Below are 26610 nucleotides of genomic sequence, written 5' to 3'. Positions count from 1 at the left end.
GCCGTCCTCCTCACAGATGCCGAAGATAGAAGCCGGATAGAGAAGGCAGAAGACATCTTAGGCGGCAGAAGACATCAGATCTTCATGAGGTAAGGCGCGCAGCGGTAAGCTGCGTGCCATTGCTCCCAGTCACACACACACAGAGCAGCACTGAAGGGTGCAGGGCGCAGGGGGGCGCCCTGGGCAGCAATAAACCTCACATTTTGGCACAAATACAGTTGGATTAGACTGCGGAGGCAGTAAATCTATGATCCCCCGCCATTTTATTGAAAAATCACTGGGACCGAAGCCCGCCGTCGGGTGGGCGGGGCTTGATCCTCAGCACTAACCAGCGCCATTTTCTCCACAGAAAGCTGCATGAAGAAAACGCTGGCTCCCTGGTCTCTCCCCTGCTGAACACCGGCTGGAAAAAAAGAGGAGGGGGGCACATTAGCGACGCAGTGAGTGGGAATTGGCATAATATATATATATATATATATATATATAAAAAAGCGCTATCTGGACATATTTTTTCCAGTGTTTTAAGCGCTGGTGTGTGCTGGCATACTCTTTCTCTGTCTCTCCTTAGGACCTGGTTGGGGTTTTGTCCCCTTATAGGTTAATCCCTGTGTGTGTGGGGTGTCGGTATGTGTGTGTCGACATGTCTGAGGCGGAAGGCTTCTCCAAGAAGGAGGTGGAGCAAATGAGTGGTGTCCCCCGTCGGTTGTGCCGACTCCAGATTGGATGGACATGTGGCATATGTTGAATGCAAGTGTGGCATCTTTACATAAAAGGCTTGATCAGGCTGGTTTAGGGGGGACATCAGGGGGTCAATCCTCAGATTGGACCAACTCACAGGGCCCGTCGGGGTCTCAAAAGCGTCCCTTAACACAAGACACTACTACCGACACGGATTCTGAATCCAGTGTCGACTATGACGAAGTAAAATTGCACCCTAGGGTGACTAAAACCATTCAGTGTATGATTGTGGCAATAAGGGATGTGTTGCATATTGTGGATGAACCCTCGGTCCCCGACACAAGGGTACACATGTTTAAGGAAAAGAAACAGATTATTAACTTTCCCACATCTCATGAATTAAATTAATTGGAAAAGCTTGGGAGACTCCGGATAAGAGACCGCAGATCCCCAAAAGAATTTATATGGCATACCCTTTCCCTAAGCAGGACAGGGAGATTTGGGAATTACCCCCCACTGTGGACAAGGCCCTGACGCGCTTGTCCAAGAAAGTGGCGCTACCGTCTCCTGACACAGCGGCCCTTAAGGACCCTGCAGATCGCAGGCAAGAAACTACTTTAAAGTGTATTTATTCTCATACCGGTGCTGTGTTAAGACCGACAATTGCGTCGGCATGGGTGTGTAGCACAATTGCAGCTTGGACAGATGAGCTGACAGATCAATTTGATAATATGGATAAGGATACTATATTCCTAACTCTAGCCCATATTAAAGACGCAGTCTTATTTATGAGGGATGCTCAAAGGGACATTGGATTGCTAGCTTCTAGGGCCAATGCCATGTCTATCTCAGCGAGAAGATCCTTATGGACTCGCCAATGGACGGGTGATGCGGATTCCAAGAAACATATGGAAGTACTACCCTATAAGGGGGATGTATTGTTTGGGGATGGGCTGACGGACCTGGTTTCCACAGCTACAGCAGGTAAATCAAATTTTTTACCATATATTCCCCAACAGCAAAAGAAAGTTACACCCTATCAGATGCAGTCCTTTCGGTCGCACAAGTCCAAAAGAGGTCGGGGATCCTCTTTCCTTGCCAGAGGTAAGGGCAGAGGCAAGAGAGCACCTGCTTCGGCAGGTGCCCAGGAACAAAAGTCCTCCCCGGCTGCTCCAAAACCCACAGCATGACGCTGGGGCTCCCCCGAGGGAGTCCGCACCGGTGGGGGCACGTCTTCGACTTTTCAGTCAGGCCTGGGTCAGTTCGGACCTGAATCCCTGGGTGTTGGAAATAGTTTCCCAGGGTTACAAATTGGAATTCGAGGAGGTGCCCCCGCGCCGATTCTTCAAATCGGTCCTACCAGCTTCCACATCGGAAAGGGATGTAGTGTTAGCTGCAATTCAAACGCTGTGTATACAGCAAGTGATAATCAAGGTTCCCCTGCACCAGCAGGGAAGAGGTTACTATTCAACCCTATTTGTGGTCCCGAAACCGGACGGTTCGGTCAGACCTATTTTGAATCTGAAATCCCTAAACCTGTACATAAAAAGATTCAAATTCAAAATGGAATCTCTCAGAGCGATAATAGCCAACATGGAGGAGGGGGAATTTATGGTGTCTCTGGACATAAAGGATGCGTACCTTCATGTCCCCATATATGCCCCCCATCAGGAATACCTGAGATTTGCTGTACAGGATTGTCATTACCAATTTCAGACGTTGCCGTTTGGACTCTCCACGGCCCCGAGGATTTTCACCAAGATAATGGCGGAAATGATGGTGGTCCTGCGCAAGCATGGAGTCACAATTATCCCATACTTGGACGATCTCCTGATAAAAGCGAGGTCAAGGGAGAAATTGCTGAGCAGTGTGGCGCTCTCTTTGAGAGTGCTCCAGCAACACGGTTGGATTCTAAATCTACCGAAGTCACAGTTGATTCCGACAACTCGACTACCGTTCCTAGGTATGATACTGGATACGGAACAAACGAAGGTCTTCTTCCCAATAGAGAAAGCCCAAGACATCCAGAACATGGTCAGAGACCTGCTAAAACCGAAAAGGGTTTCAGTTCACCAATGCACTCGAGTTCTGGGGAAAATGGTGGCGGCCTACGAGGCCATTCCCTTCGGAAGGTTCCATGCACGGACTTTTCAATGGGACCTTCTGGACAAGTGGTCCGGGTCCCATCTGCACTTACATCGGAAAATAACTCTGTCCCCAGGGACCAGAGTGTCCCTCCTGTGGTGGTTGCAAAGTGCTCACCTCCTGGAGGGTCGCAGGTTCGGAATTCAGGATTGGATCCTGGTTACCACGGACGCGAGCCTCCGAGGATGGGGAGCGGTCACACAGGGAAAGACTTTTCAGGGTCTTTGGTCAGACCAGGAGTCCTGTCTACACATCAATGTGTTGGAACTCAGGGCCATTTACAACGGCCTTCGACAAGCGGAGAGTTTTCTTGGAAACCTAACGGTTCTGAATCAATCAGACAATGTCACAGCAGTGGCTCATGTGAACCGCCAAGGCGGGACAAGAAGCAGAGTCGCGATGGCGGAAGCCAAAAGGATACTTCGCTGGGCGGAAAATCATGTAAGCGCTCTGTCGGCTGTCTTCATTCCGGGAGTGGACAACTGGGAAGCAGACTTCCTCAGCAGACACGATCTCCATCCAGGAGAGTAGGGACTTCATCAAGAAGTCTTTGCAGACGTAACACGTCTTTGGGGAGCTCCTCAAATAGACATGATGGCGTCACGCCTCAACAAAAAACTTCGGAGGTATTGCGCCAGGTCTCGGGACCCTCAGGCAGTAGCAGTAGACGCACTGGTAACACCGTGGGTGTTCGAATCGGTCTACGTGTTCCCTCCTCTTCCTCTCATCACGAAAGTGTTGAGGATCATAAGACGAAGAAGAGTACAGACGATACTCGTTGTCCCAGACTGGCCTCGAAGGGCCTGGTACTCGGATCTACAAGAGATGCTCACAGGAGATCCCTGGCCTCTTCCTCTGAGGGAAGACCTGTTGCAGCAAGGGCCCTGTGTATTTCAAGACTTCAGGTACAGATTTCGGCCCTCTCGATTTTCTTTCAGAAGGAATTGGCTTCTCTTCCAGAAGTACAGACGTTTGTAAAGGGAGTGCTGCACATCCAGCCCCCTTTTGTGCCTCCAGTGGCACCCTGGGACCTGAACGTGGTGTTGCAGTTCCTAAAATCACACTGGTTTGAACCGCTTAACAAGGTTGAGTTGAAATTTCTTACCTGGAAGGTGGTCATGTTGTTGGCCTTAGCATCAGCAAGGCGAGTGTCAGAATTGGCGGCTTTGTCACACAAGAGCCCCTACTTGATTTTTCATGTGGATCGAGCTGAATTGAGGACACGTCCGCAATTTTTGCCTAAAGTGGTTTCTTCGTTCCATATGAATCAACCTATTGTGGTGCCTGTGGCTACAGGTGACCTGGAGGATTCCAGATCCCTGGACGTAGTCAGGGCCTTAAAAATGTATGTAGCCAGGACGGCTAGAATTAGGAAAACAGAGGCTCTGTTTGTCCTGTATGCGGCCAATAAGATTGGCTCTCCTGCTTCGAAGCATACTATTGCTCGCTGGATCTGTAATACGATTCAGCAGGCTCACTCTACGGCTGGATTGCCGGTACCAAATTCGGTTAAGGCCCATTCCACTAGGAAGGTGGGCTCTTCTTGGGCGGCTGCCCGAGGTGTCTCGGCATTACAACTTTGCCGAGCGGCGACTTGGTCGGGATCAAACACTTTTGCTAAATTCTACAAGTTTGATACCCTGGCTGATGAGGACCTAGCGTTTGCCCAGTCGGTGCTGCAAAGTCATACGCACTCTCCTGCCCGATTGGATGCTTTGGTATAAACCCCATGGTCCTTACGGAGTCCACAGCATCCTCTAGGACGTAAGAGAAAATAAGATTTTAAACCTACCGGTAAATCTATTTCTCCTAGTCCGTAGAGGATGCTGGGCGCCCGTCCCAGTGCGGAAACTCTGCAAGACTTGTATATAGTTGTTGCTTACATAAGGGTTATGTTACAGTTGACATCGGTCTTGGACCGTTACTGTCGTTTGTTCATACTGTTAACTGGTTATGTATGTTCCAGGTTACATGGTATGATTGGTGTGGGCTGGTATGAATCTTGCCCTTGGATTGCTAAATCCTGCCTTGTATTGTCCATCTCCTCTGGGCACAGTTCTCTAACTGAGGTCTGGAGGAGGGGCATAGAGGGAGGAGCCAGTGCACACCCATAGTCAAAGTTCTTTTTATGTGCCCTATCTCCTGCGGAGCCCGTCTATACCCCATGGTCCTTACGGAGTCCGAAGCATCCTCTACGGACTAGGAGAAATAGATTTACCGGTAGGTTTAAAATCTTATTTTCCTTGATGACTTCGCTGGGACCCCTTTTCCAAAACCAGCTAGCACCAGCCTAATCGTAACTTTTTGCCCTTTTATATCCATCTCGGATAAGTATAAATAATGGAAAGAGAGGTACCAGCTGAGTAATCTGTGATTTCTCCAGCGAAAATACCTAGAAGAAGTGGTTTGAACAAGCTATAAGTGATTATGACTGCTTCATAAATAGACCCTAAGGGGGTGATTCAGTTATTTAGTTTTTTTGCTGCCAATCTCCCGTCTAAAGTGACGGGAGATCACTGGGCAATATTCAAATGGGGTCTTTCTCGTGCATGTTGTGCCCAAATTGATCCGTTTAGACGCATAAACATCTAAAACCCATCTGATCTAATACAGTGCATCCGGAAAGTATTTACAGCGCTTCACTGTTTCCACATTTTGTTATGTTACAGCCTTATTCCAAAATGGAATAAATTCATTTTTTCCCTCCAAAACTCTCCACAAAATACCCCATAATGACAACGTGAAAAAAAGTTTTTTTTTGAGAATTTTGCTAATTTATTCAAATAAACAACTAAGAAATCACATGTACATAAGTATTCACAGCCTTTGCCATGAAGCTCAGGTGCATCCTCTTTCCACTGATGATCTTTCAGATGTTCCTACGGCTTAATTGGAGTCCACCTGTGGTAAATTCAGTTGATTGGACATGATTTGGAAAGGCACACACCTGTCTATATAAGGTCCCACACTTGACAGTGCATGTCTGAGCACAAACCAAGCATTAAGTAAAATTAATTGTCTGTAGACAGGATTGTCTCGAGGCACAAATCTGGGGAAGGTTACAGAAAAACATCTGCCTCTTTGAGGATCTCAATGTACACAGTGGCCTCCATCATCCGTAAATGGAAGCAGTTCAGAACCACCAGGACTCTTCCTAGAGCTGGCCGGCTGTCTAAACTGAGTGATCGGGGGAGAAGGGCCCTAGTCAGGGAGATGACCAAGAACCCAATGGTCACTCTGTCAGAGCTATAGCATTCCTCTGTGGAGGGAGGACAACCTTCCAGAAGGTAACCATCTCTGCAGCAATCCACCAATCAGGCCTGTATGGAAGAGTGGCCAGACTGAAATCACTCCTTAGTAAAAAGCACATGGCAGCCCACCTGGAGTTTGCCAAAATGCACCTGAAGGACTCTCAGGCCATGAGAAACAAAATTCTCTGGTCTGATGAGACAAAGATTGAACTCTTTGGCGTGAATGCCACACGTCATGTTTGGAAGAAACTAGGCACCACTCATCACCAGGCCAATACCATCCCTACAGTGAAGCATGGTGGTGTCAGCATCATGCTGTGGGGTTGTTTTTCTGTGGCAGGAACTGGGAAACTAGTCAGGATAGAGGGAAATATGAATGCAGCAATGTACAGAGACATCCTGGATGAAAACCTGTTCCAGAGCGCGCTTGACCTCAGACTGGGACGACGGTTCATCTTTCAGCAGGACAACGACCCTAAGCACACAGCCAAGATATCAAAGGAGTGGCTTCAGGACAACTCTGTGAATGTCCTTGAGTGGCCCAGCCAGAGCCCAGACTTGAATCCGATAGAACATCTCTGGAGAGATCTGAAAATGGTTGTGCACCGACGCTTCCCATCCAATCTGATGGAGCTTGAGAGGTGCTGCAAAGAGGAATAGGCGAAACTGTCCAAAGATAGGTGTGCCAAGCTTGTGGCATCATATTCAAAAATAGTTGAGGCTGTAATTGCTGCCAAAGGTGCATCAATAAAGTATTAGGCAAAGGCTGTAATACTTATGTACATGTGATTTCTTAGTTTTATGTTTTTTTTCCAATAAATTAGCAAAATTCTAAAAAAAAAAATTTCACGTCATCATGGGGTATTGTGTGTAGAATTTTGAGAGAAAAAATGAATTTATTCCATCTTGGAATAAGGTTGTAACATAACAAAATGTGGAAAAAATGAAGCGCTGTCAATACTATCCGGATGCACTGAAGGTACAATGACAAAAAGTGCTGGTTGGGCGCCCAAACAGCTGACTCTTCGCACATTTCAGTTCACCACCTCAAGAGGCTATTTGCACCTGAATGGTTACAATTGAATTGCTCTGTCAGGGGTGTCTGTGCTCCTTAATTTGCATGGCTGAAAAAAATAAATTGCTTTTCCTCCATAAAGTCTTATGACTTGTAGAAAAGTACTTGGTTATTTAAATAATCAGATTACTTCTTTGCAATTTAGAATGTATACCATTATATATCATTTGGGTTGTGTTTACAAAGAAAGAATGTAAAATGTCAAATATAGGACAAACTATATTCGTGGGCTGACATAGTTTATGTATTGTTTTTAAATATTATAAACATGACAGTGGTTGAAAAGGTCATTTTTAATTATACCCATGTGCAGAAATTCTAGACTTGGCCACCAAACAAGTATTTCATTTACATTCAAGAGAAAACCTTAACATGCAATAAATGTGAAAACATAGTAGCTTATGTTTCCAATGGGATGGTCTTGTGATCCCAGCGCCTGGGATGGCGGCAGTCTGAATACCGACAGTGGCATCCCGACGCTCCTGATCCTGACCCCTACTACCCCACCCTCTAAGTTAACATCCCTAACCCTCCTTACCCACAGGCTGACACCCTAACCCTTCCCAGTGGTGCCTAACAGTTTGTCCTGATAGCGGCATCCCACCCGCCTGAATACCAGCAGCGGGGCAAGGGCTAAGAGTACCCTTGCAGGCTCGATGCGCTCGCCATGCTGCGGTTTGGTGGCTTGCTGCACTCCCCACAGGATCTATTCCCACTCAATGGCTGTCGTGTACACCCACGAGTGGGAATAGACCTGGTGCTGTCCGTATAGTCGGCTGTTAGGATTTCAGTGTCGGTATCCTCAATGCCGCGATCCCGACAGCCGACATTTTAACTGCACAACCCTAACCCCCCCCCCCCCCCCTCATCCCCTGCAAATTACCTCTCAGCAGTCGGGGATACTTACATTGGGGATCCTAGCGCCAGTATTGCGCTCCATGTTGGGATTCCAGCGTCTATATTCCGACTGCCGGGATCCTAACCTGATCCCTTTTCCAACATCTAGAAATCAACAGTACGCACATTGCAGGACGTGAATCATATCTATTGCAAACAAAAAGGCTATTGTGTCCCATGGCAAACAATCAGACTCTAACAATGACTGATATGATACAGATTGCAATGGTTGGTAATTATAGTTAGATTGCATTAAATTGCTGACCTTGCTTTAACGTATTTACAGCATACAGGAATCTGAGATACAGTTGTTGCAGGATGCTAAACGTTTCACATACCAGCTTGAGCAGCAACAACACGAGCTGGGAAAAGCTGATCAGTTCCCTGAAAGCTCTAACACAGAAGTCTCCAGGATGAGGCAGCAGTTACTGAAATATAACAATGACCTGAATGCAGCGGAGGAAAGAGAATACCATCTTCAGTACAAACTTGACTGGTAAGTGACCATAGAACAACTCCATGAGCTCATGGAATGATCAGTCTCTGGTGGAACATGCATGATTAGTAATATTGATAAATCATTTCAAGTTATTTCTTTTGCTGAATACTTTGTTTTAGAGGATTAAAAATTTCTCAAATGCCTAATTACTTTATCCAATTAACATGGGGCGTACCAAATCCACAGTTTAGAATAAGGATAGATGCTGAATCCATTTACAAAGATTATGCTAAACACTGAACTGGAACTGACCCTAAAGTGCATAATAAAACTAAGCAGGAGCTACATTTTAAAAAGTCTTATTTAACAGTATGTCAGTGGGGCATATTTATCAATGGTGCATACATAGGTAGGCTTACTGTACAAGGTTCACTCTAGGATATTTTTAGGGCAGGGTGCTGATCATTGGGGATGGCACATTTTAATTTTGAATTGTGACGCTTTGTGCACAAAGCATAGCTCATATGTTTATAGTTTTTATACAAATATATTTCTCATACGTCCTAGAGGATGCTGGGGTCACTTCAAGAACCATGGGGTATAGACGGGATCCGCAGGAGACATGGGCACTTTAAGACTTTCAAAGCGGTGTGAACTGTCTCCTCCCTCTATGCCCCTCCTCCAGACTCCAGTTTAGAATCTGTGCGCAGGCAGACTGGATGCACTCTGAGGAGCTCTACTGAGTTTCCCTGAAAAGACTTTGTTAGGTTTTGTTATGTTCAGGGAGAACTGCTGGCAACAGTTTGCCTGCTTCGTGGGACTTAGGGGAGAGAAGTCAGACCTACTTCTGTGAGTTTAAAGGCTCTGCTTCTTTGGCTACAGGACACCATTAGCTCCTGAGGGTCTGATCGCTAGGTACGCTTAGATGCTCGTTCCCAGAGCCCGCCGTCATCCCCCTTGCAGAGCCAGAAGACAGGTGAGTAGAAGAAGATCAGAAGACTTCAGTGACGGCTTTGAGGTACCACGCAGCGTGCGATCGCTGCGCGGTACCTCAAAGCCGTCACTGAAGTCTTCTGATCTTCTTCTACTCACCTGTCTTCTGACTTCTGGCTCTGCCATGCTCCCACTACACAGCGGCACTACAGGGTGCAGGGCGCGGGGAGGGGTGGGGGGGGGGGCGCCCTGGGCAGCATATCTAGCCTCAATAACTACCTGGCAAGAGCGGACTAAGGGGGTCATTCCGAGTTGTTCGCTCGTTGATGATTTTCGCTATACTGCGATTAGTCGCTTACTGCGCATGCGCAAGGTTCGCAGAGCGCATGCGCTTAGTTATTTTACACAAAAGTTAGGTATTTTACTCACGGCATAACAAGGATTTTTCATCGTTCTGGTGATCGTACTGTGATTGACAGGAAGTGGGTGTTTCTGGGCGGAAACTTGACGTTTTCTGGGCGTGTGCGAAAAAACGCTGGCGTTTCTGGGGAAAACGCGGGCGTGTCTGAAGAAACGGGGGAGTGTCTGGGCGAACCCTGGGTGTGTTTGTGACGTCAAACCAGGAACGAAACTGACTGAACTGATCGCAATGGCGGAGTAAGTCTGGAGCTACTCAGAAACTGCTAAGAAATTTCTATTCGCAATTCTGCAAATCTTTCGTTCGCAATTCTGCTAAGCTAAGATACACTCCCAGAGGGCGGCGGCTTAGCGTGTGCAATGCTTCTAAAAGCAGCTAGCGAGCGAACAACTCGAAATGAGTGCCTAAGTGCCAGGGCACTGTCCGGACCCCAACCAGTATAAACATTTATTTAAAAAGAGCGGGTCTGAAGCGCGCCATTACGGGGGCGGAGCTTAGCCCTCACAGCACACAGCCCCGTGCCATTTTCTCTACACAAGGCTGCAGAGATGCTGGTCCTTCCCACACACTGCTGAATAAGTATCAGGGTGGAAAAACGGGGGGAGGGGGGGGAGGCACAGTTATTTTGGTGCATTATATGTAAAGTATAAAAGCGCTGCAGGTCTGGGGCATTTCTGTGGTGTTTCAGACCGGGATTGGGCGCTGGGGTGTGAACTGGCAATAACTCCCTCTGTGTCTCTCTGACAGGCTTTACTGTGGGTCTGTCCCCTATAGGCCCAGTGTCTCTGCGTGTGTTGGAGTGCACGTGTGTCAGCAAGTCTGAGGCGGAGTGCTCTTCCCAGGAGGAGACTATGTTAGGGACACAAACGGCTGTGGGAGTGACCCTGTCGGCGCCGCCGACACCTGATTTGGGTGATTGTTTTGAGTGCTTTGAATGCTAATGTGGCTCTGATAAATAAAAGATTGGATAAATCTGAGTCTCAGAACCAGGCATGGAAGAAATCCGTAGAGGATATGTTGGTTCAAGTTCAAACCACCTCGGGGTCACAAAAACGTTAATTTGCCCAGCTGGCAGACACGGATACCGACACGGACACTGACTCAAGTGTCGACTATAGTGATGCCAGATTAGATCCAAAACTGGCAAAGAGCATTCAGTACATGATTGTGGCAATGAAAGACGTATTACATATCACTGAGGACCCTACTGTTCCTGGTACTAGGGTCTGTATGTATAAGGGGAAGAAACCTGAGGTAACATTTCCTCCCTCTCATGAACTGAACACGCTTTGTGAAAAGGTTTGGGAAAATCCTGACAAAAAGTTTCAGATTCCCAAAAGGATTGTAGTGGAGTATCCGTTTCCCTCTGGGGATAGGGAAAAATGGGAGTCACCCCTCATTGTGGACAAAGCTCTGTCACGGCTGTCCAAAAAGGTGGCTCTTCCGTCCCCTGACACGGCAGCCCTAAAGCATCCTGCGGATCGTAGACAGGAAAATACATTGAAATCCATTTATGTCACCACAGGTACGCTACTCAGACCAGCCATTGCATCTGCGTGGGTGAGTAGTGCTATAGAGAAGTGGGCAGATAACTTGTCATCTGAAATGGATACCCTAGATAGGGATAGCGTTCTTTTGACACTAGGTCATATCAGGGACGCTGCAGTCTACCTAAAGGAAGCTGCGAGAGATATTGGGCTCTTGGGATCACGGGCCAATGCCATGGCAGTCTCAGCTAGGAGAGCATTGTGGATTCATCAATGGAATGCTGATGCTGACTCTAATAAAAGCTATGGAGTCTCTACCGGCCGCCACTTATACAATATGGTCACAATTCAACGAAAATATCAAAGCACAATACGTTCCTGAGAATGAGGTTGAATCCTCAGAGGTTCCTCCCACTGTTGCATGTATTGATCTCAGCACATGTGGAAAGAGCAAATCAACATCATGTGTAGTACAATTTATGTTTTAATGACATACACAATTTAAACCACAGAGTGAAAGAACAAAATACAATGTCCCCCTGTTATGTTGGAGATGCTGTAGCTAGAACAATTACCAGAATGATGTGAGAACTGGTTTGAAACAGTCCTCAACAGAAGCGTGTTAGTGAATGATCACCACAGCGGTCCTCCCGGGTGGACAATCGGGTGCATTCGTCTGGTTACTGGAAAACAGTCTATCTCCCACTGGAACAACAGGGTCCAAGGTACAGCCGACGCGTTTCGACCCAAAATGCTATGGGTCTTTCTCAAGGCAGTGTATGGAAGCTTTCCCTCCTGAGCTTCCTTATAAACCCCCATCCTCCAATTAGGGATCTCTCCCCAAAGCACTATATTCTACAGCCAATCACAGCTATCCCCTATATTAACCTATGCTGGCTGCAATTGTCACTCAAAAGTCCGGGGTCATCTGGCTCTAGAGGTCCCGCCTCTTTCCTATCCATCTATTGTGAATCGAAGTACCATTCATCTATAGAGGGTTCGTCCTACCGGAAGTGCGTCCGCACACTTCCAGCCCGTCTGACCAGCTTCCTGTGTGTCCGTCCTCGGCTAGATTCCCCCACCACGGCGTCAAAGGAAGTTCGAGCTGGTTTCCTGTACTCACGTCCCCGGCGAGACTATCCCACCGCAGCGCTACAGGAAGTTCGGGTCCGCGAGCCGGAGTGGCGTAACGTCACTTCCGGTTAGGCGTCCATCTCCAAAACGTGGTCCAATCCACTCTCAATATCACTGTAACGCTTTCCAGAATCTCCCATTGATAAATAAAGTCCGCATATCCGTAAAGAGTCCAAAATTGTCCATATATTAGATGGTCCACGTTTGGACTACAATAGAAAAAAACATAGTTTAGAATAAATTAATTAAACATGTTAACATGGCAGTATGATAATGAAAAACAATTTAACTTTAAAACCTTTTAATCTTAAAAAACAAAATCAGAAATAAATAAAACCTGTAGTTATTACAGCAAGTGGTTTAAAACACCAAAAATACCAGTATATATTAAAAAATGACATAAATCGTTATAAATACCATTTAAGTTCAAAATCGTTGTTGAGTCCATGTGGATGTAGTGTATCAAAATCAAAAATACACTGCATCTCACATTTGGCTAGAAGGGATGTGATATCCCTTTGTCGCTGGTTGCACCTTACTAATTTGATGCCTGCAAATCTCACAATGGGGGTAATTCCAAGTTGATTGCAGCAGGAATTTTGTTAGCAGTTGGGCAAAACCATGTGCACTGCAGGGGAGGCAGATTTAACGTGGTGTGTTCAATCTGCAATCTAATTTGCAGTGTAAAAATAAAGCAGCCAGTATTTACCCTGCACAGAAATAAAAGAACCCACCCAAATCTAACTCTCTGCAAATGTTATATCTGCCACACCTGCAGTGCAAGCAAGGAGTCACAATTATCCCGTACTTGGATGATCTCCTGATAAAGGCGAGATCCAGGGACCAATTAATGCAGAACATTACGCTCTCCCTGACAATTCTGCAGCAACACGGTTGGCTCCTGAACTTGCCAAAATCACAGTTGGTTCCGACGAGACGGCTGTCGTTTTTGGGAATGATTCTGGACACAGAATTACAGAGAGTTTTTCTTCCAGTGTAAAAGGCTCTGGAAATTCAGAACCTGGTCAAACAAATGCTGAAACCAGCAAGAGTATTGATCCATCAATGCACTCGGTTGCTGGGGAAGATGGTGGTGGCCTATGAGGCCATTCAGTTTGGCAGATTCCATGCCAGAGTGTTTCAGTGGGACCTGTTGGACAAGTGGTCCAGGTCCCATCTGCACATGCACCGAAGGATAACCCTGTCTTCCAAGACCAGAATCTCACTCCTGTGGTGGCTGCACAGCTCTCACCACCTAGAGGGACGCAGGTTTGGGATCCAGGACTGGATCTTTGTGACCACGGATGCGAGTCTCCGTGGCTGGGGAGCAGTCACACAGGGGGAAAGCTTCCAGGGAAGATGGTCGAGCCAGGAAATTTGTCTACACATAAACATTCTGGAGTTAAGGTCCATTCACAACGGCCTTTTGCAAGCTGAACATCTTCTTCGCAATCGGCCCGTCTGGATTCAGTCGGACAACAGAACAGCAGTAGCATACATAAACCACCAGGGCAGAACAAAGAGCAGAGCGGAAATGGCAGAGGCCACAAAGGTGCTCCGTTGGGCGGAAAGGCATACAAGCGCTCTGTCAGCGATCTTCATTCCAGGAGTGGACAACTGGGAAGCAGACTTCCTCAGCAGACACTATCTCCATCCAGGAGAATGGGGTCTTCATCAAGAGGTCTTTGCAGAAGTGACAAGTCTTTGGGGAATTCCTCAAATAGACATGATGGCGTCTCGCCTCAACAAGAAACTTCAGAGATATTGTTCCAGGTCGAGAGACCCTCAAGCAATAGCAGTGGACGCCCTAGTGACACCGTGGGTGTTTCAGTCGGTGTACGTGTTTCCGCCGCTTCCACTCATTCCAAAAGTGAAAAAGATCATAAGAAGAACAAAGGTTCAAGCGATCCTCATTGTTCCAGACTGGCCAAGGAGGACTTGGTATCCAGATCTTCAGGAATTACTCATTGGAGATCCCTGGCCTCTTCCTCTGAGGGAAGAATCTGTTACAGCAGGGGCCGTACGTGTTCCACGACTTACCGCGACTTCGTTTGACGGCTTGGAGGTTGAACGCCGGATCTTAGCCCGAAAGGGTATTCCCAAGGAAGGCATCCCCACTCTTATTCAGGCCAGGAAAGGAGTAACGTCTAAACATTACCACCGTATTTGGAGAAAATATGTGTCTTGGTGTGAATCCAAGAAGGCTCCTACAGAAGAATTTCAGTTAGGACGTTTTCTCCATTTTCTACAAGCCGGTGTGGATGTGGGCCTAAAGTTTGGCTCCATTAAAGTACAAATTTCAGCCTTATCAGTTTTCTTCCAAAAACAATTGGCCTCCCTTCCAGAAGTTCAGACTTTTGTGAAAGGCGTGTTGCACATCCAACCTCCCTTTGTGCCCCCGGTGGCACCGTGGGATCTTAACGTGGTGTTGCAATTCCTTCAATCTCATTGGTTTGAACCTTTACAAAAGGTGGAGTTGAAATTCCTCACTTGGAAAGTGGTCATGCTGTTGGCTTTGGCATCTGCCAGGCGGATGTCTGAATTGGCGGCCTTGTCTCACAAGAGCCCTTATTTGATCTTCCATGAAGATAGAGCAGAGTTGAGGACTCGTCAGCAGTTTCTGCCAAAAGTGGTTTTGTCGTTCCACTTGAACCAACCTATTGTGGTGCCAGTGGCTACTGACGCCTTGCTGGAATCGAAGTTTCTTGACTTAGTCAGAGCTTTGAACATTTATGTGGCCAGAACGGCTCAGTTTAGGAAAACGGAGGCTCTGTTTGCCCAGTATGCTCACAACAAAATTGGGGCTCCTGCTTCCAAGCAGACTATTGCGCGCTGGATCTGTCATACGATTCAGCAGGCTCATTCTACAGCTGGATTGCCGTTACCGAAATCGGCAAAGGCCCATTCTACCAGAAAGGTGGGCTCGTCCTGGGCGGCTGCCCGGGGGGTCTCGGCATTACAACTTTGCAGAGCGGCTACTTGGTCGGGTTCAAACACCTTTGCGAAGTTCTACAAGTTTGATACCCTGGCTGATGAGGACCTCGTGTTTGGTCAATCGGTGCTGCAGAGTCATCCGCACTCTCCCTCCCGTTCTAGAGCTTTGGTATAAACCCCATGGTTCTTGAAGTGACCCCAGCATCCTCTAGGACGTATGAGAAAATAGGATTTTAACACCTACCAGTAAATCCTTTTCTCTTAGTCCGTAGAGGATGCTGGGCGCCCGCCCCAGTGCGTACTGTATCTGCAGTTATTAGTTGTGGTTAAACACATGTTGTGTTACGTTTATAGTCAGCCTGTTGCTGATGATGTTCATGCCGTTGACTTGCGTTGTGTTGAATGCCATGTTGTACAGCGTGCTTGAGGTGTGAGCTGGTATGTATCTCACCTTAGTTTAACAATAAATCCTTTTCCTTGAAATATCCGTCTCCCTGGGCACAGTTCCTATAACTGGAGTCTGGAGGAGGGGCATAGAGGGAGAAGCCAGTTCACACCCCTTTGAAAGTCTTAAAGTGCCCATGTCTCCTGCGGATCCCGTCTATACCCCATGGTTCTTGAAGTGACCCCAGCATCCTCTACAGACTAAGAGAAAAGGATTTACCGGTAGATATTAAAATCCTATTTTTTTGTTAATGTATCATATACCGCTACATATACATAGGACACTCATGTAACACCCAACGTCTGTATTGAAAAAAATACTGTATATATCCAGTCTTCTTAAACGCAAGGCTGTAGCGTATACATAATAAGTAGATAATAATAAATGTCTCCTCCAGTGCCTAAGTAGTTAGAGGGGGTTATTCAGGTCGCATCGCTACGTGATGTGACTGCAATAACCCCATTTCCAGCGCTAATGCACATGTGCAGGTCCCATTCTATGTGCGGGGATAACGGGTCGGCAGCGTTTTCGGGGCAGTCACACGCAGCCGCTCTGATGAGAAAAATGGCTGCTGACTGACTGCATACGCTGCCTAGCTGCAGCTGCAGGGGGTCATCCACAATTGATGTGACTGCAATTACATTGCGGTATCAGCTGCTGTGCAGGCCATTCAGCATGCTGGGCGTCCTTGCCCTGCGATGGGCGTCCCCCAGCATGCGATAGAAAGGATTGCAGAATTTGCTTTTTATCGGAATCTGCAATCCGTACTGAATAACCCATATAATCCGTATGTGTTATAAAACAGAAAAGTTAAGCAGAGGGTTAAAATATATAGGTACAAAATAAAAGTCTGTTCTTCTACTAAGGAAATACTGTAAGCAGTACAATGCTCACTGCTTACCCTGTTCTTTCTCTCTTCATCAGAGTACTGTGTAATGCAGGCAGCCACAGCAGTTATGCCATTTGCAGTCCTTACTCTGCCATCCATTTCACGAAGGATAGAAATTGTATTCCAGTTGCAGAGGTGGATAAGGAGTAGAAAACGAAATTGTATCATGCACTCTGACTGTTGCATTCTGTATACAAGGGGGTGACTTATGATCCTGCAGGGTGCACTGAAAAAGTGCAGGGTGCTTTTTCACATTTCAAAAAAGTGCGGCACCCTGCTGGAACAGCCGAGAAGGAACACTAGTTTCACAACGGTACGTGTTCTGTTATTGCCATCTTAGGATGGCTATAACCAATCATAATTATTAATCTGAGAATAAAGCATTTTTTAAATTCTGATATACTAGGCCTAACCTGGAGCTTTCCACTTGGCATGCAAACGTCTCCAAAGAAACCGCAAAAATAATATTTTAAACCTACCGTTAAATCGATTTCTCCTAGTCCGTAGAGGATGCTGGGGACTCAGTAAGGACCATGGGGTATAGACGGGCTCCGCAGGAGATAGGGCACCTAAAAAGAACTTTGACTATGGGTGTGCACTGGCTCCTCCCTCTATGCCCCTCCTCCAGACCTCAGTTAGAGAACTGTGCCCAGAGGAGATGGACAATACAAGGCAGGATTTAGCAATCCAAGGGCAAGATTCATACCAGCCCACACCAATCATACCATGTAACCTGGAACATACATAACCAGTTAACAGTATGAACAAACGACAGTAACGGTCCAAGACCGATGTCAACTGTAACATAACCCTTATGTAAGCAATAACTATATACAAGTCTTGCAGAGTTTCCGCACTGGGACGGGCGCCCCGCATCCTCTACGGACTAGGAGAAATAGATTTACCTGTAGGTTTAAAATCTTATTTTCTCTTATGTCCTAGAGGATGCTGGGGACTCCGTAAGGACCATGGGGTTTATACCAAAGCATCCAATCGGGCGGGAGAGTGCGGATGACTCTGCAGCACCGACTGAGCAAACGCTAGGTCCTCATCAGCCAGGGTATCAAACTTGTAGAATTTAGCAAAAGTGTTTGACCCCGACCACGTCGCCGCTCGGCAAAGTTGTAAAGCTGAGACGCCTCGGGCAGCCGCCCGAGAAGAGCCCACCTTCCTAGTGGAATGGGCCTTAACCGAATTTGGTACCGGCAATCCAGCCGTAGAGTGAGCCTGCTGAATCGTATTACAGATCCAGCGAGCAATAGTCTGCTTTGAAGCAGGAGCACCAATCTTATTGGCCGCATACAGGACAAACAGAGCCTCTGTTTTCCTAATTTTAGCCGTCCTGGCTACATAAATTTTTAAGGCCCTGACTACGTCCAGGGATCTGGAATCCTCCAGGTCACCAGTAGCCACAGGCACCACAATAGGTTGATTCATATGGAACGACGAAACCACTTTAGGCAAAAATTGCCGACGTGTCCTCAATTCAGCTCGATCCACATGAAAAATCAAGTAGGGGCTCTTGTTATTCTGACACTCGCCTTGCTGATGCTAAGGCCAACAACATTACCACCTTCCAGGTAAGAAATTTCAATTCAACCTTGTTAAGCGGTTCAAACCAGTGTGATTTTAGGAACTGCAACACCACGTTCAGGTCCCATGGTGCCACTGGAGGCACAAAAGGGGGCTGGATGTGCAGCACTCCCTTTACAAACGTCTGGACTTCTGGAAGAGAAGCCAATTCCTTCTGAAAGAAAATCGAGAGGGACGAAATCTGTACCTTAACCGAGCCTAATTTCAGGCCCATATCCACTCCTGTCTGTAGGAAGTGGAGAAGACGACCCAAATGAAAATCTTCCGTAGGTGCATTCTTGATCTCACACCAAGACACATACTTTCGCCAGATACGGTGATAATGTTTTATCGTCACCTCCTTCCTAGCCTTTATTAAAGTAGGGCTGACCTCTTCCGGAATCCCCTTTTTTGCTAGGATTCGGCGTTCAACCGCCATGCCGTGAAACGTAACCACGGTAAGTCTTGAAATACACAGGGCCCCTGCTGCAACAGGTCTTCCCTCAGGGGAAGAGGCCAGGGGTCTCCTGTGAGCATCTCTTGTAGATCCGTGTACTAAGCCCTTCGAGGCCAGTCTGGGACAACGAGTATCATCTGTACTCTTCTTCGTCTTATGATCCTCAACACTTTCATGATGAGAGGAAGAGGAGGGAACACGTAGACCGAGTCGAACACCCACGGTGTTACCAGTGCGTCTACTGCTACTGCCTGAGGGTCTCGAGACCTGGCGCAATACCTCCGAAGTTTTTTGTTGAGGCGTGACGCCATCATGTCTATTTGAGGCGTTCCCCAAAGACGTGTTACGTCTGCAAAGACTTCTTGATGAAGTCCCCACTCTCCTGGATGGAGATCGTGTCTGCTGAGGAAGTCTGCTTCCCAGTTGTCCACTCCCGGAATGAAGATAGCCGACAGAGCGCTTACATGATTTTCCGCCCAGCGAAGGATCCTTGTGGCTTCCGCCATTGCGACTCTTGAATCAGAACCGGAAGGTTTCGAAGAAAACTCTCCGCTTGTCGAAGGCCGTTGTAAATGGCTCTGAGTTCCAACACATTGATGTGTAGACAGGACTCCTGGTCTGACCAAAGACCCTGAAAAGTCTTTCCCTGTGTGACCGCTCCCCATCCTCGGAGGCTCGCGTCCGTGGTAACCAGGATCCAGTCCTGAATCCCGAACCGGCGAACCTCCAGCAGGTGAGCACTCTGCAACCACCACAGGAGGGACACTCTGGTTCCTGAGGACAGAGTTATTTTCCGATGTAAATGCAGATGGGACCCGGACCACTTGTCCAGAAGGTCCCATTGAAAAGTCCGTGCATGGAACCTTCCGAAGGGAATGGCCTCGTAGGCCGCCACCATTTTCCCCAGAACTCGAGTGCATTGGTGAACTGACACCCTTTTCGGTTTTAGCAGGTCTCTGACCATGTTCTGGATATCTTGGGCTTTCTCTATTGGGAGGAAGACCTTCATTTGTTCCGTATCCAGTATCATACCTAGGAACGGTAGACGAGTTGTCGGAATCAACTGTGACTTCGGTAGATTTAGAATCCAACCGTGTTGCTGGAGCACTCTCAGAGAGAGCGCCACACCGCTCAGCAATTTCTCTCTTGATCTCGCTTTTATCAGGAGATCGTCCAAGTATGGGATAATTGTGACTCCATGCTTGCGCAGGACCACCATCATTTCCGCCATTATCTTGGTGAAAATCCTCGGGGCCGTGGAAAGTCCAAACGGCAACGTCTGAAATTGGTAATGACAATCCTGTACAGCGAATCTCAGGTATTCCTGATGGGGGGCATATATGGGGACATGAAGGTACGCATCCTTTATGTCCAGAGACACCATAAACTCCCCCTCCTCCATGTTGGCTATTATCGCTCTGAGTGATTCCATTTTGAATTTGAATCATTTTATGTATAGGTTTAGGGATTTCAGATTCAAAATCGGTCTGACCGAACCGTCCGGTTTCGGGACCACAAATAGGGTTGAGTAGTAACCTCTTCCCTGCTGGTGCAGGGGAACCTTGATTATCACTTGCTGTATACACAGCGTTTGAATTGCAGCTAACACTACATCCCTTTCCGATGTGGAAGCTGGTAGGGCCGACTTGAAAAATCGGCGCCGGGGCACCTCCTCGAATTCCAGTTTGTAACCCTGTGAAACTATTTCCAACACCCAGGGATTCAGGTCCGATCTGACCCAGGCCTGACTGAAAAGTCGAAGACATGCCCCCACAGGTGCGAACTCCCTCAGGGGAGCCCCAGCGTCATGCTGTGGGTTTTGGAGCAGCCGGGGAGGACTTTTGTTCCTGGGCACCTGCCGAAGCAGGTGCTCTATTGCCTCTGCCCTTACCTCTGGCGAGGAAAGAGGATCCCCGACCTCTTTTGGACTTGTGCGACCGAAAGGACTGCATCTGATAAGGTGTTGCTTTCTTTTGCTGTTGGGGAATATATGGTAAAAAATACCTGCTGTAGCTGTGGAAACCATGTCCGTCAGCCCATCCCCAAACAATACATCACCCTAGGGTAGTACTTCCATATGTTTTTTTGAATCCGCATCACCCGTCCATTGGCGAGTCCATAAGGATCTTCTCGCGGAGATAGACATGGCATTGGCCCTAGAAGCTAGCAATCCAATGTCCCTTTGAGCATCCCTCATAAATAAGACTGCGTCTTTTATATGGGCTAGAGTTAGGATTATAGTATCCTTATCCATAGAATCAAATTGATCTGTCAGCTCATCTGTCCAAGCTGCAATTGCGCTACACACCCATGCCGACGCAATCGTCGGTCTTAGCACAGCACCCGTATGAGAATAAATACCCTTTAAGGTAGTTTCTTGCCTGCGATCTGCAGGGTCCTTAAGGGCCGCTGTGTCAGGAGACGGTAGCGCCACTTTCTTGGACAAGCGCGTCAGGGCCTTGTCCACAGTGGGGGGTAATTCCCAAATCTCCCTGTCCTGCTTAGGGAAAGGGTATGCCATAAAAATTCTTTTGGGGATCTGCGGTCTCTTATCCGGAGTCTCCCAAGCTTTTCCAAGGAACTCATTTAATTCATGAGATGTGGGAAAATTAATAATCTGTTTCTTTTTCTTAAACATGTGTATCCTTGTGTCGGGGACCGAGGGTTCATCCACAATATGCAACACATCCCTTATTGCCACAATCATACACTGAATAGTTTTAGTCACCCTAGGGTGCAATTTTACTTCGTCATAGTCGACACTGGAATCAGAATAATCAGAATCCGTGTCGGTAGTAGTGTCTTGTGTTAAGGGACGCTTTTGAGACCCCGACGGGCCCTGTGAGTCGGTCCAATCTGAGGATTGACCGCCTGATGTCCCCCCTAAACCAGCCTTATCAAGCCTTTTTTTGTAAAGATGTCACACTTGCATGCAACGTATGCCACATGTCCATCCAATCTGCAGTCGGCACAACCGACGGGGACACACCACTCATTTGCTCCACCTCCTCCTTGGAGAAGCCTTCCGCCTCAGACACCCCCCACACACAGGGAGTTACCTATAAGGGGACAAAACCCCAACCAGGCCCTTAGGAGAGACAGAGAGATAGAGTATGCCAGCACACACCCAGCGCTTAAAAACACTGGACTATATGATCAGATAGCGCTGTTATATGTTTATAATTGTAATCTCCACTCACTGCGTCGCCAAAGTGCCCCCCTCCTCCTTTTTCCAACCTGTGAAGCTCAGCAGGGGAGAGAACAGGGAGCCAGCGTTTTCTCGTGCAGCCCATGTGGAGAAAATGGCACTGGTTAGTGCTGAGGATCAAGCCCCGCCCACCCAACGGCGGGCTTCGGTCCCATCATCATATACTAATAAAATGGCGGGGGTCCGCGGATTTACTGTCCCACAGCCTAATCCATCGTATTTATGGCCAAATTGAGGTTTATTGCTGCCCAGGGCGCCCCCCACTGCGCCCTGCACCCTTCAGTGCCTGCTTGTGTTTGTGACTGGGAGCAATGGCACGCAGATTACCGCTGCGTGCTTACCTCATGAAGATCTGATGTCTTCTGCCGCCTGAAGTCTTTTCCTCAATACTCACCCGGCTTCTATCTTCGGCATCTGTGAGGAGGACGGCGGCGCGGCTCCGGGACGAACCCCAGGTGAGACCTGTGTTCCGACTCCCTCTGGAGCTAATGGTGTCCAGTAGCCTAGAAGCAGTGCCCAACTTTACAAGCCAGCTCTGCTTCTCTCTCCTCGGTCCCACGATGCAGGGAGCCTGTTGCCAACAGGACTCCCTGAAAATAAAAAACCTAACAAAATTCTTTTTCCACAGAAAACTCTGGAGAGCTCTCTGCAGTGCACCCATTCTCCTCTGGGCACAAGATCTAACTGAGGTCTGGAGGAGGGGCATAGAGGGAGGAGCCAGAGCATACCCATAGTCAAAGTTCTTTTTAGGTGCCCTATCTCCTGCGGAGCCCGTCTATACCCCATGGTCCTTACGGAGTCCCCAGCATCCTCTAGGACGTAAGAGAAAGGGTAAGTTTATGCTTACTGCTCCTGGTCAGTATAGCGGGTGCAGCTGCGTATTGCTGAGTATTTTCATTAATAGCAGCAATAAGCATTTTTTATTTATTTATTATTATTTCATTCGATAAGTGATGATAAAAACAAAAACCTGACTTAACACCACTGGAGCTTCCCATAATAAACAATCTTTCATCATGACTGGTATGTGACTACATAGTATGGCAATCAGAATTCAGATTTGGTCATCTAAGTGCTTAGGGTTCAATAGAACATGAATGTTACTATTATTCCTTAGTATTTAGTTAAATCCCAATATGGTAGTCTGCGAATTATTTAAGTAAATCAGATTAGTGTAATTTAGCAATTTATAAATACGGTCATATCTATGTCTGCCATATGCGTGTCACGTCTAGCAGAGTTTGAGGATCCGGCAGCTGAGATTTGCCCGAGGAGGTAGCAGGCTGTGAATGAACCAGATGAGGGGGCTGGATATAGTTCCTTCGCTTGGGACACGGAGCAATGAAGAACGTAGGTGGGGTTTGAGAGTCAATGGAAAGTATTTATTATGTACAGGGCTGAGGTAGAGAACCGAGGCTGGAGCACGATGGTTAAGACGTGGCTGGAGGCAAAGAACTGTGGACTGTGATTTGAAAGACGAGACTGTAGATGATGAACTGTGGAACTGTGGATGATGGTTGATGACGTGGCTGGAGACAAGGACTGTGGACTGTGGTTTGGAAAACGAGGCTGAAGATAATCTGCAGGCGGTGGTCGGTGGTACAAAGGCGTGGCTGTTGAAGGAGATCTGTGGAGTGTGGCTTGAAAGACGAGGCAAAAGACCCGGGGCCGACTGTGCCCAAAGAGTCTTACTGGACCGGGTTTTCCAGGGGTGCTTCCACAGGCAGTAGCAGGGTAGGAACGGCAGGGCTGCAACAGCAACAGAGAACCGACCAAGCAGGATCAGGAGGAACCAGAATACAGCAGGAATCCTGGGAGCGCAGGCTAAAGCACCTACAACAGGGTTGTAACTTGAAGCACTGGCATCCCTGTCCTAAACCAGCCCCCTTTTCTAGGGAGAGCTTCCCCTGGATTGGCTGGAAGAGACAGGAAACAGGAACTATGCTCAAAACTTGGTTTCCAACATGGCGGCGCCCAGTAATGCAGACCTTTTTGCAAAGCCACATTGCTCACTGCCCCTGGTCTCCTAGCAATGGCTCAGCAAGAGCGACCCACTGTAGCGACGTCCCGCCGCCACGAGCGGACCCCCTCACCGCCGCTACTGCTGCCCACGGATCTGGCGCAGCAGCCCACCTCCGCCGCTGCCCGCACATCGCCAAGGAAGCCAGCCCCGCGGCCCCAGCGTACCGGTAAGACTCCGGACGCTGACAATGCGTAGCGTACTGCAGCCAGGCTGGCATGCTCTTTATCTGTAGCAGTTCCTGGTAAAGCACATTGCACTTACAGTACCTGTACTTGGTTTCCCCCCCTGTCTTGTACATGATTCAGAGAGGAAAACCACAGAGGCTGTCAAACATGCAGATGTATTCTATCTCCTTCCGGTGTGGTTATACTGACATACTTTGAAACCATATAATTTTTTTTTTATTGTTCTCTATAGTCTATATACAAGAATCTCAGGGAAAACATGACCTTTTAAAGAAGCTTTAATGTCTTTTATTAGGAGAGCTTGTTTCCAAATAAAGGATTCAGCTCTACTAGTCTAGCTGGTTACATTTAAATACACTGCTGCGTGCACCATTCCTGGGATATGTATCTCTGCATACATTTAGTAGCATACTGATTTTCCTACCTGCAACTCAATGTCTATTAAACACTTACAAAGTTTACTGGATGTTATTCATTTAAAGGCCTGCTCAGACGGCCTATGGTGATTTTTATTTATAAATATCTAAAGATCACACACAATGGTCCTTTATCCTGCAGTAAAACAAGTTTCTTAATAAAACAGAATAGGACGCTATAGTTATCTGCTACTTGGAGTAGTTTTACAAAGTATATGTGCTTTTGCTGCTTTTCTTCATGCTTTACCCTTAAGTTATACATCATCAGGTTAAGGTGCAGATAGTTCAAGTCTATGACCTCCAAACCACTAATATCAGCCAATCAGCTTGCTATCAAAAGTGTTGAATAATTTAAAAATGGTCTACAGTATACTTGGCCATTACACTAGCTCATTGATGTATCCAGGTCCTGCGGTGCTGCTGATTGGGTGGAGGGGAGTTCCTGAGAAATGCCGACCCCGGGTAGAATGCTTCTTTGTCATGAATACAGTGAATTACACTAAGGGCACTTTTTATCTGTGCGTACAGATTGTTGCTAGTGCTATTTAAGTTCTGGTGGGCAGTTTTGCTGTGGTTTCTTTTGGAATTCAACAAGCACAGACTGTGTTCTATGTCCAAAGTGCATGTGGAAACGCATGTGTATGTATGGGAGCTCTGGTGAAACTACTAACAATGCTTTCATAAAGCATTATGTTCTTTCTAACCCACACCTCATCAACATACTTTAAAAGCATATAGTTTGTACAATTCCAAAATAATATATCCATTTTATTTGTATTGCTGCTGTAATGTAACCCTATTTACTTTGCTACTAGTCTTTCATAAATCATATAGGAGGCCACACTTTGTAAACTACCATGGGTCCCTATTTGTCTAAAGGTGGAAAAGTCTATTCACTGAGGGGCAACAGACAAGCTGAATAAGTCTAGGCAATGGCGTAACTTCATCCCAGATAGATGTTGCCCCCTATCCATGCCAGCTTGTAAAATTAATGACATACCCATTGCATTCCTATGAAAATTAGTTGTTTCATGTGACTCCATCCAGTTACTGACCATTTTCCGCTAATCTGTAACCGCTCACGTTTGCCCATGGCTGCACATCCATGAAATTTTGGACTGATAATTTGGTGCCAGTGACAAATGTGCAGTAGCTTAGAAATCCTTGTGAGCGCCAGACAATACATAGAGTATTTATTTTGGTGACCGTTAGGGAATACAGAGCATGCGTTAGTGACTGTCAGACAATATTGACAGTAATTTTTTGACTGCCAGACAATACTGAGAACTTTTTTTTTTCAAGTAAATGTTTTTATTGTTTAAAGCACCACAAGTACCAACGATACACAATTCAATATGCAAGAAAGAGGTTACATATGTATGGCAGTAGGCAAACATACAAACAACTTAGTGAATCATCTGAGAGGAAGAGTGACCATACACGAGAGCAGATGATCAGTAATGTAACTCCACCTGAAGTCAAAGTAGACATTTTACAAATCACCGTAAATAAGGAATTATTTATTTATTTATTTATTAACAGTTTCTTATATAGCGCAGCATATTCCGTTGCGCTATACAATCAATGGTCATATGAAGACATTTCTTATAACAGTAACAGTATTGCTATCCGCATAAATGCCAATGGACCAATGCAGGAGAAAGACAGTCAAAAAAAGGGGTGGTGGAGTGGCAGGGATAGCTGCACAGGACAATAAGACCCGATCCCTGAAAACTCAAGGCCAAAAAGCGATTAAATTCAGAACTCCTATTATGCACTGAAGGGAAGATCTCTCAAGACTCTCCGTTTTTTTTATACCATATGGTGGGGCAGATGTATTTACCTCGAGAAGGGATAAAACAGTGATAAGCGCAAGGTGATAACGCACCAGCCAATCATTACAGATTTGTAAAATGACAGGTGCTGACTGGCTGATGCGTTATCACCGTGCACTTATCACTTCTTTATCTCTTCTTTATCCCTTCTCCAGGCTTAGCCCCGGTGTTCTTTAGAGCATCTTCAGC

The 26610-nt window shown here is 46.9% G+C and overlaps 1 protein-coding gene across 7 annotated transcripts in view; it reads left to right on the top strand.

Annotated features, from left to right (window-relative positions):
* Nucleotides 1–26610, top strand: part of CCDC146 (coiled-coil domain containing 146) — a 387500-nt gene that overhangs the window by 125968 nt on the left and 234922 nt on the right. For all 7 annotated transcript variants that reach the window (XM_063926987.1, XM_063926984.1, XM_063926988.1 and 4 more), the window contains one exon: nt 8333–8542. In XM_063926987.1, coding sequence (XP_063783057.1) covers nt 8333–8542 — 210 coding nt within the window. The remainder of the gene's footprint in view (nt 1–8332; nt 8543–26610) is intronic.

This window comes from Pseudophryne corroboree, chromosome 6 (assembly GCF_028390025.1).
Source record: "Pseudophryne corroboree isolate aPseCor3 chromosome 6, aPseCor3.hap2, whole genome shotgun sequence".
NCBI classification, from domain to species: Eukaryota; Metazoa; Chordata; class Amphibia; order Anura; family Myobatrachidae; genus Pseudophryne; species Pseudophryne corroboree.
Note: the sequence above shows the minus strand (reverse complement) of the source record. Positions and strands in the feature narration are given on the sequence as shown.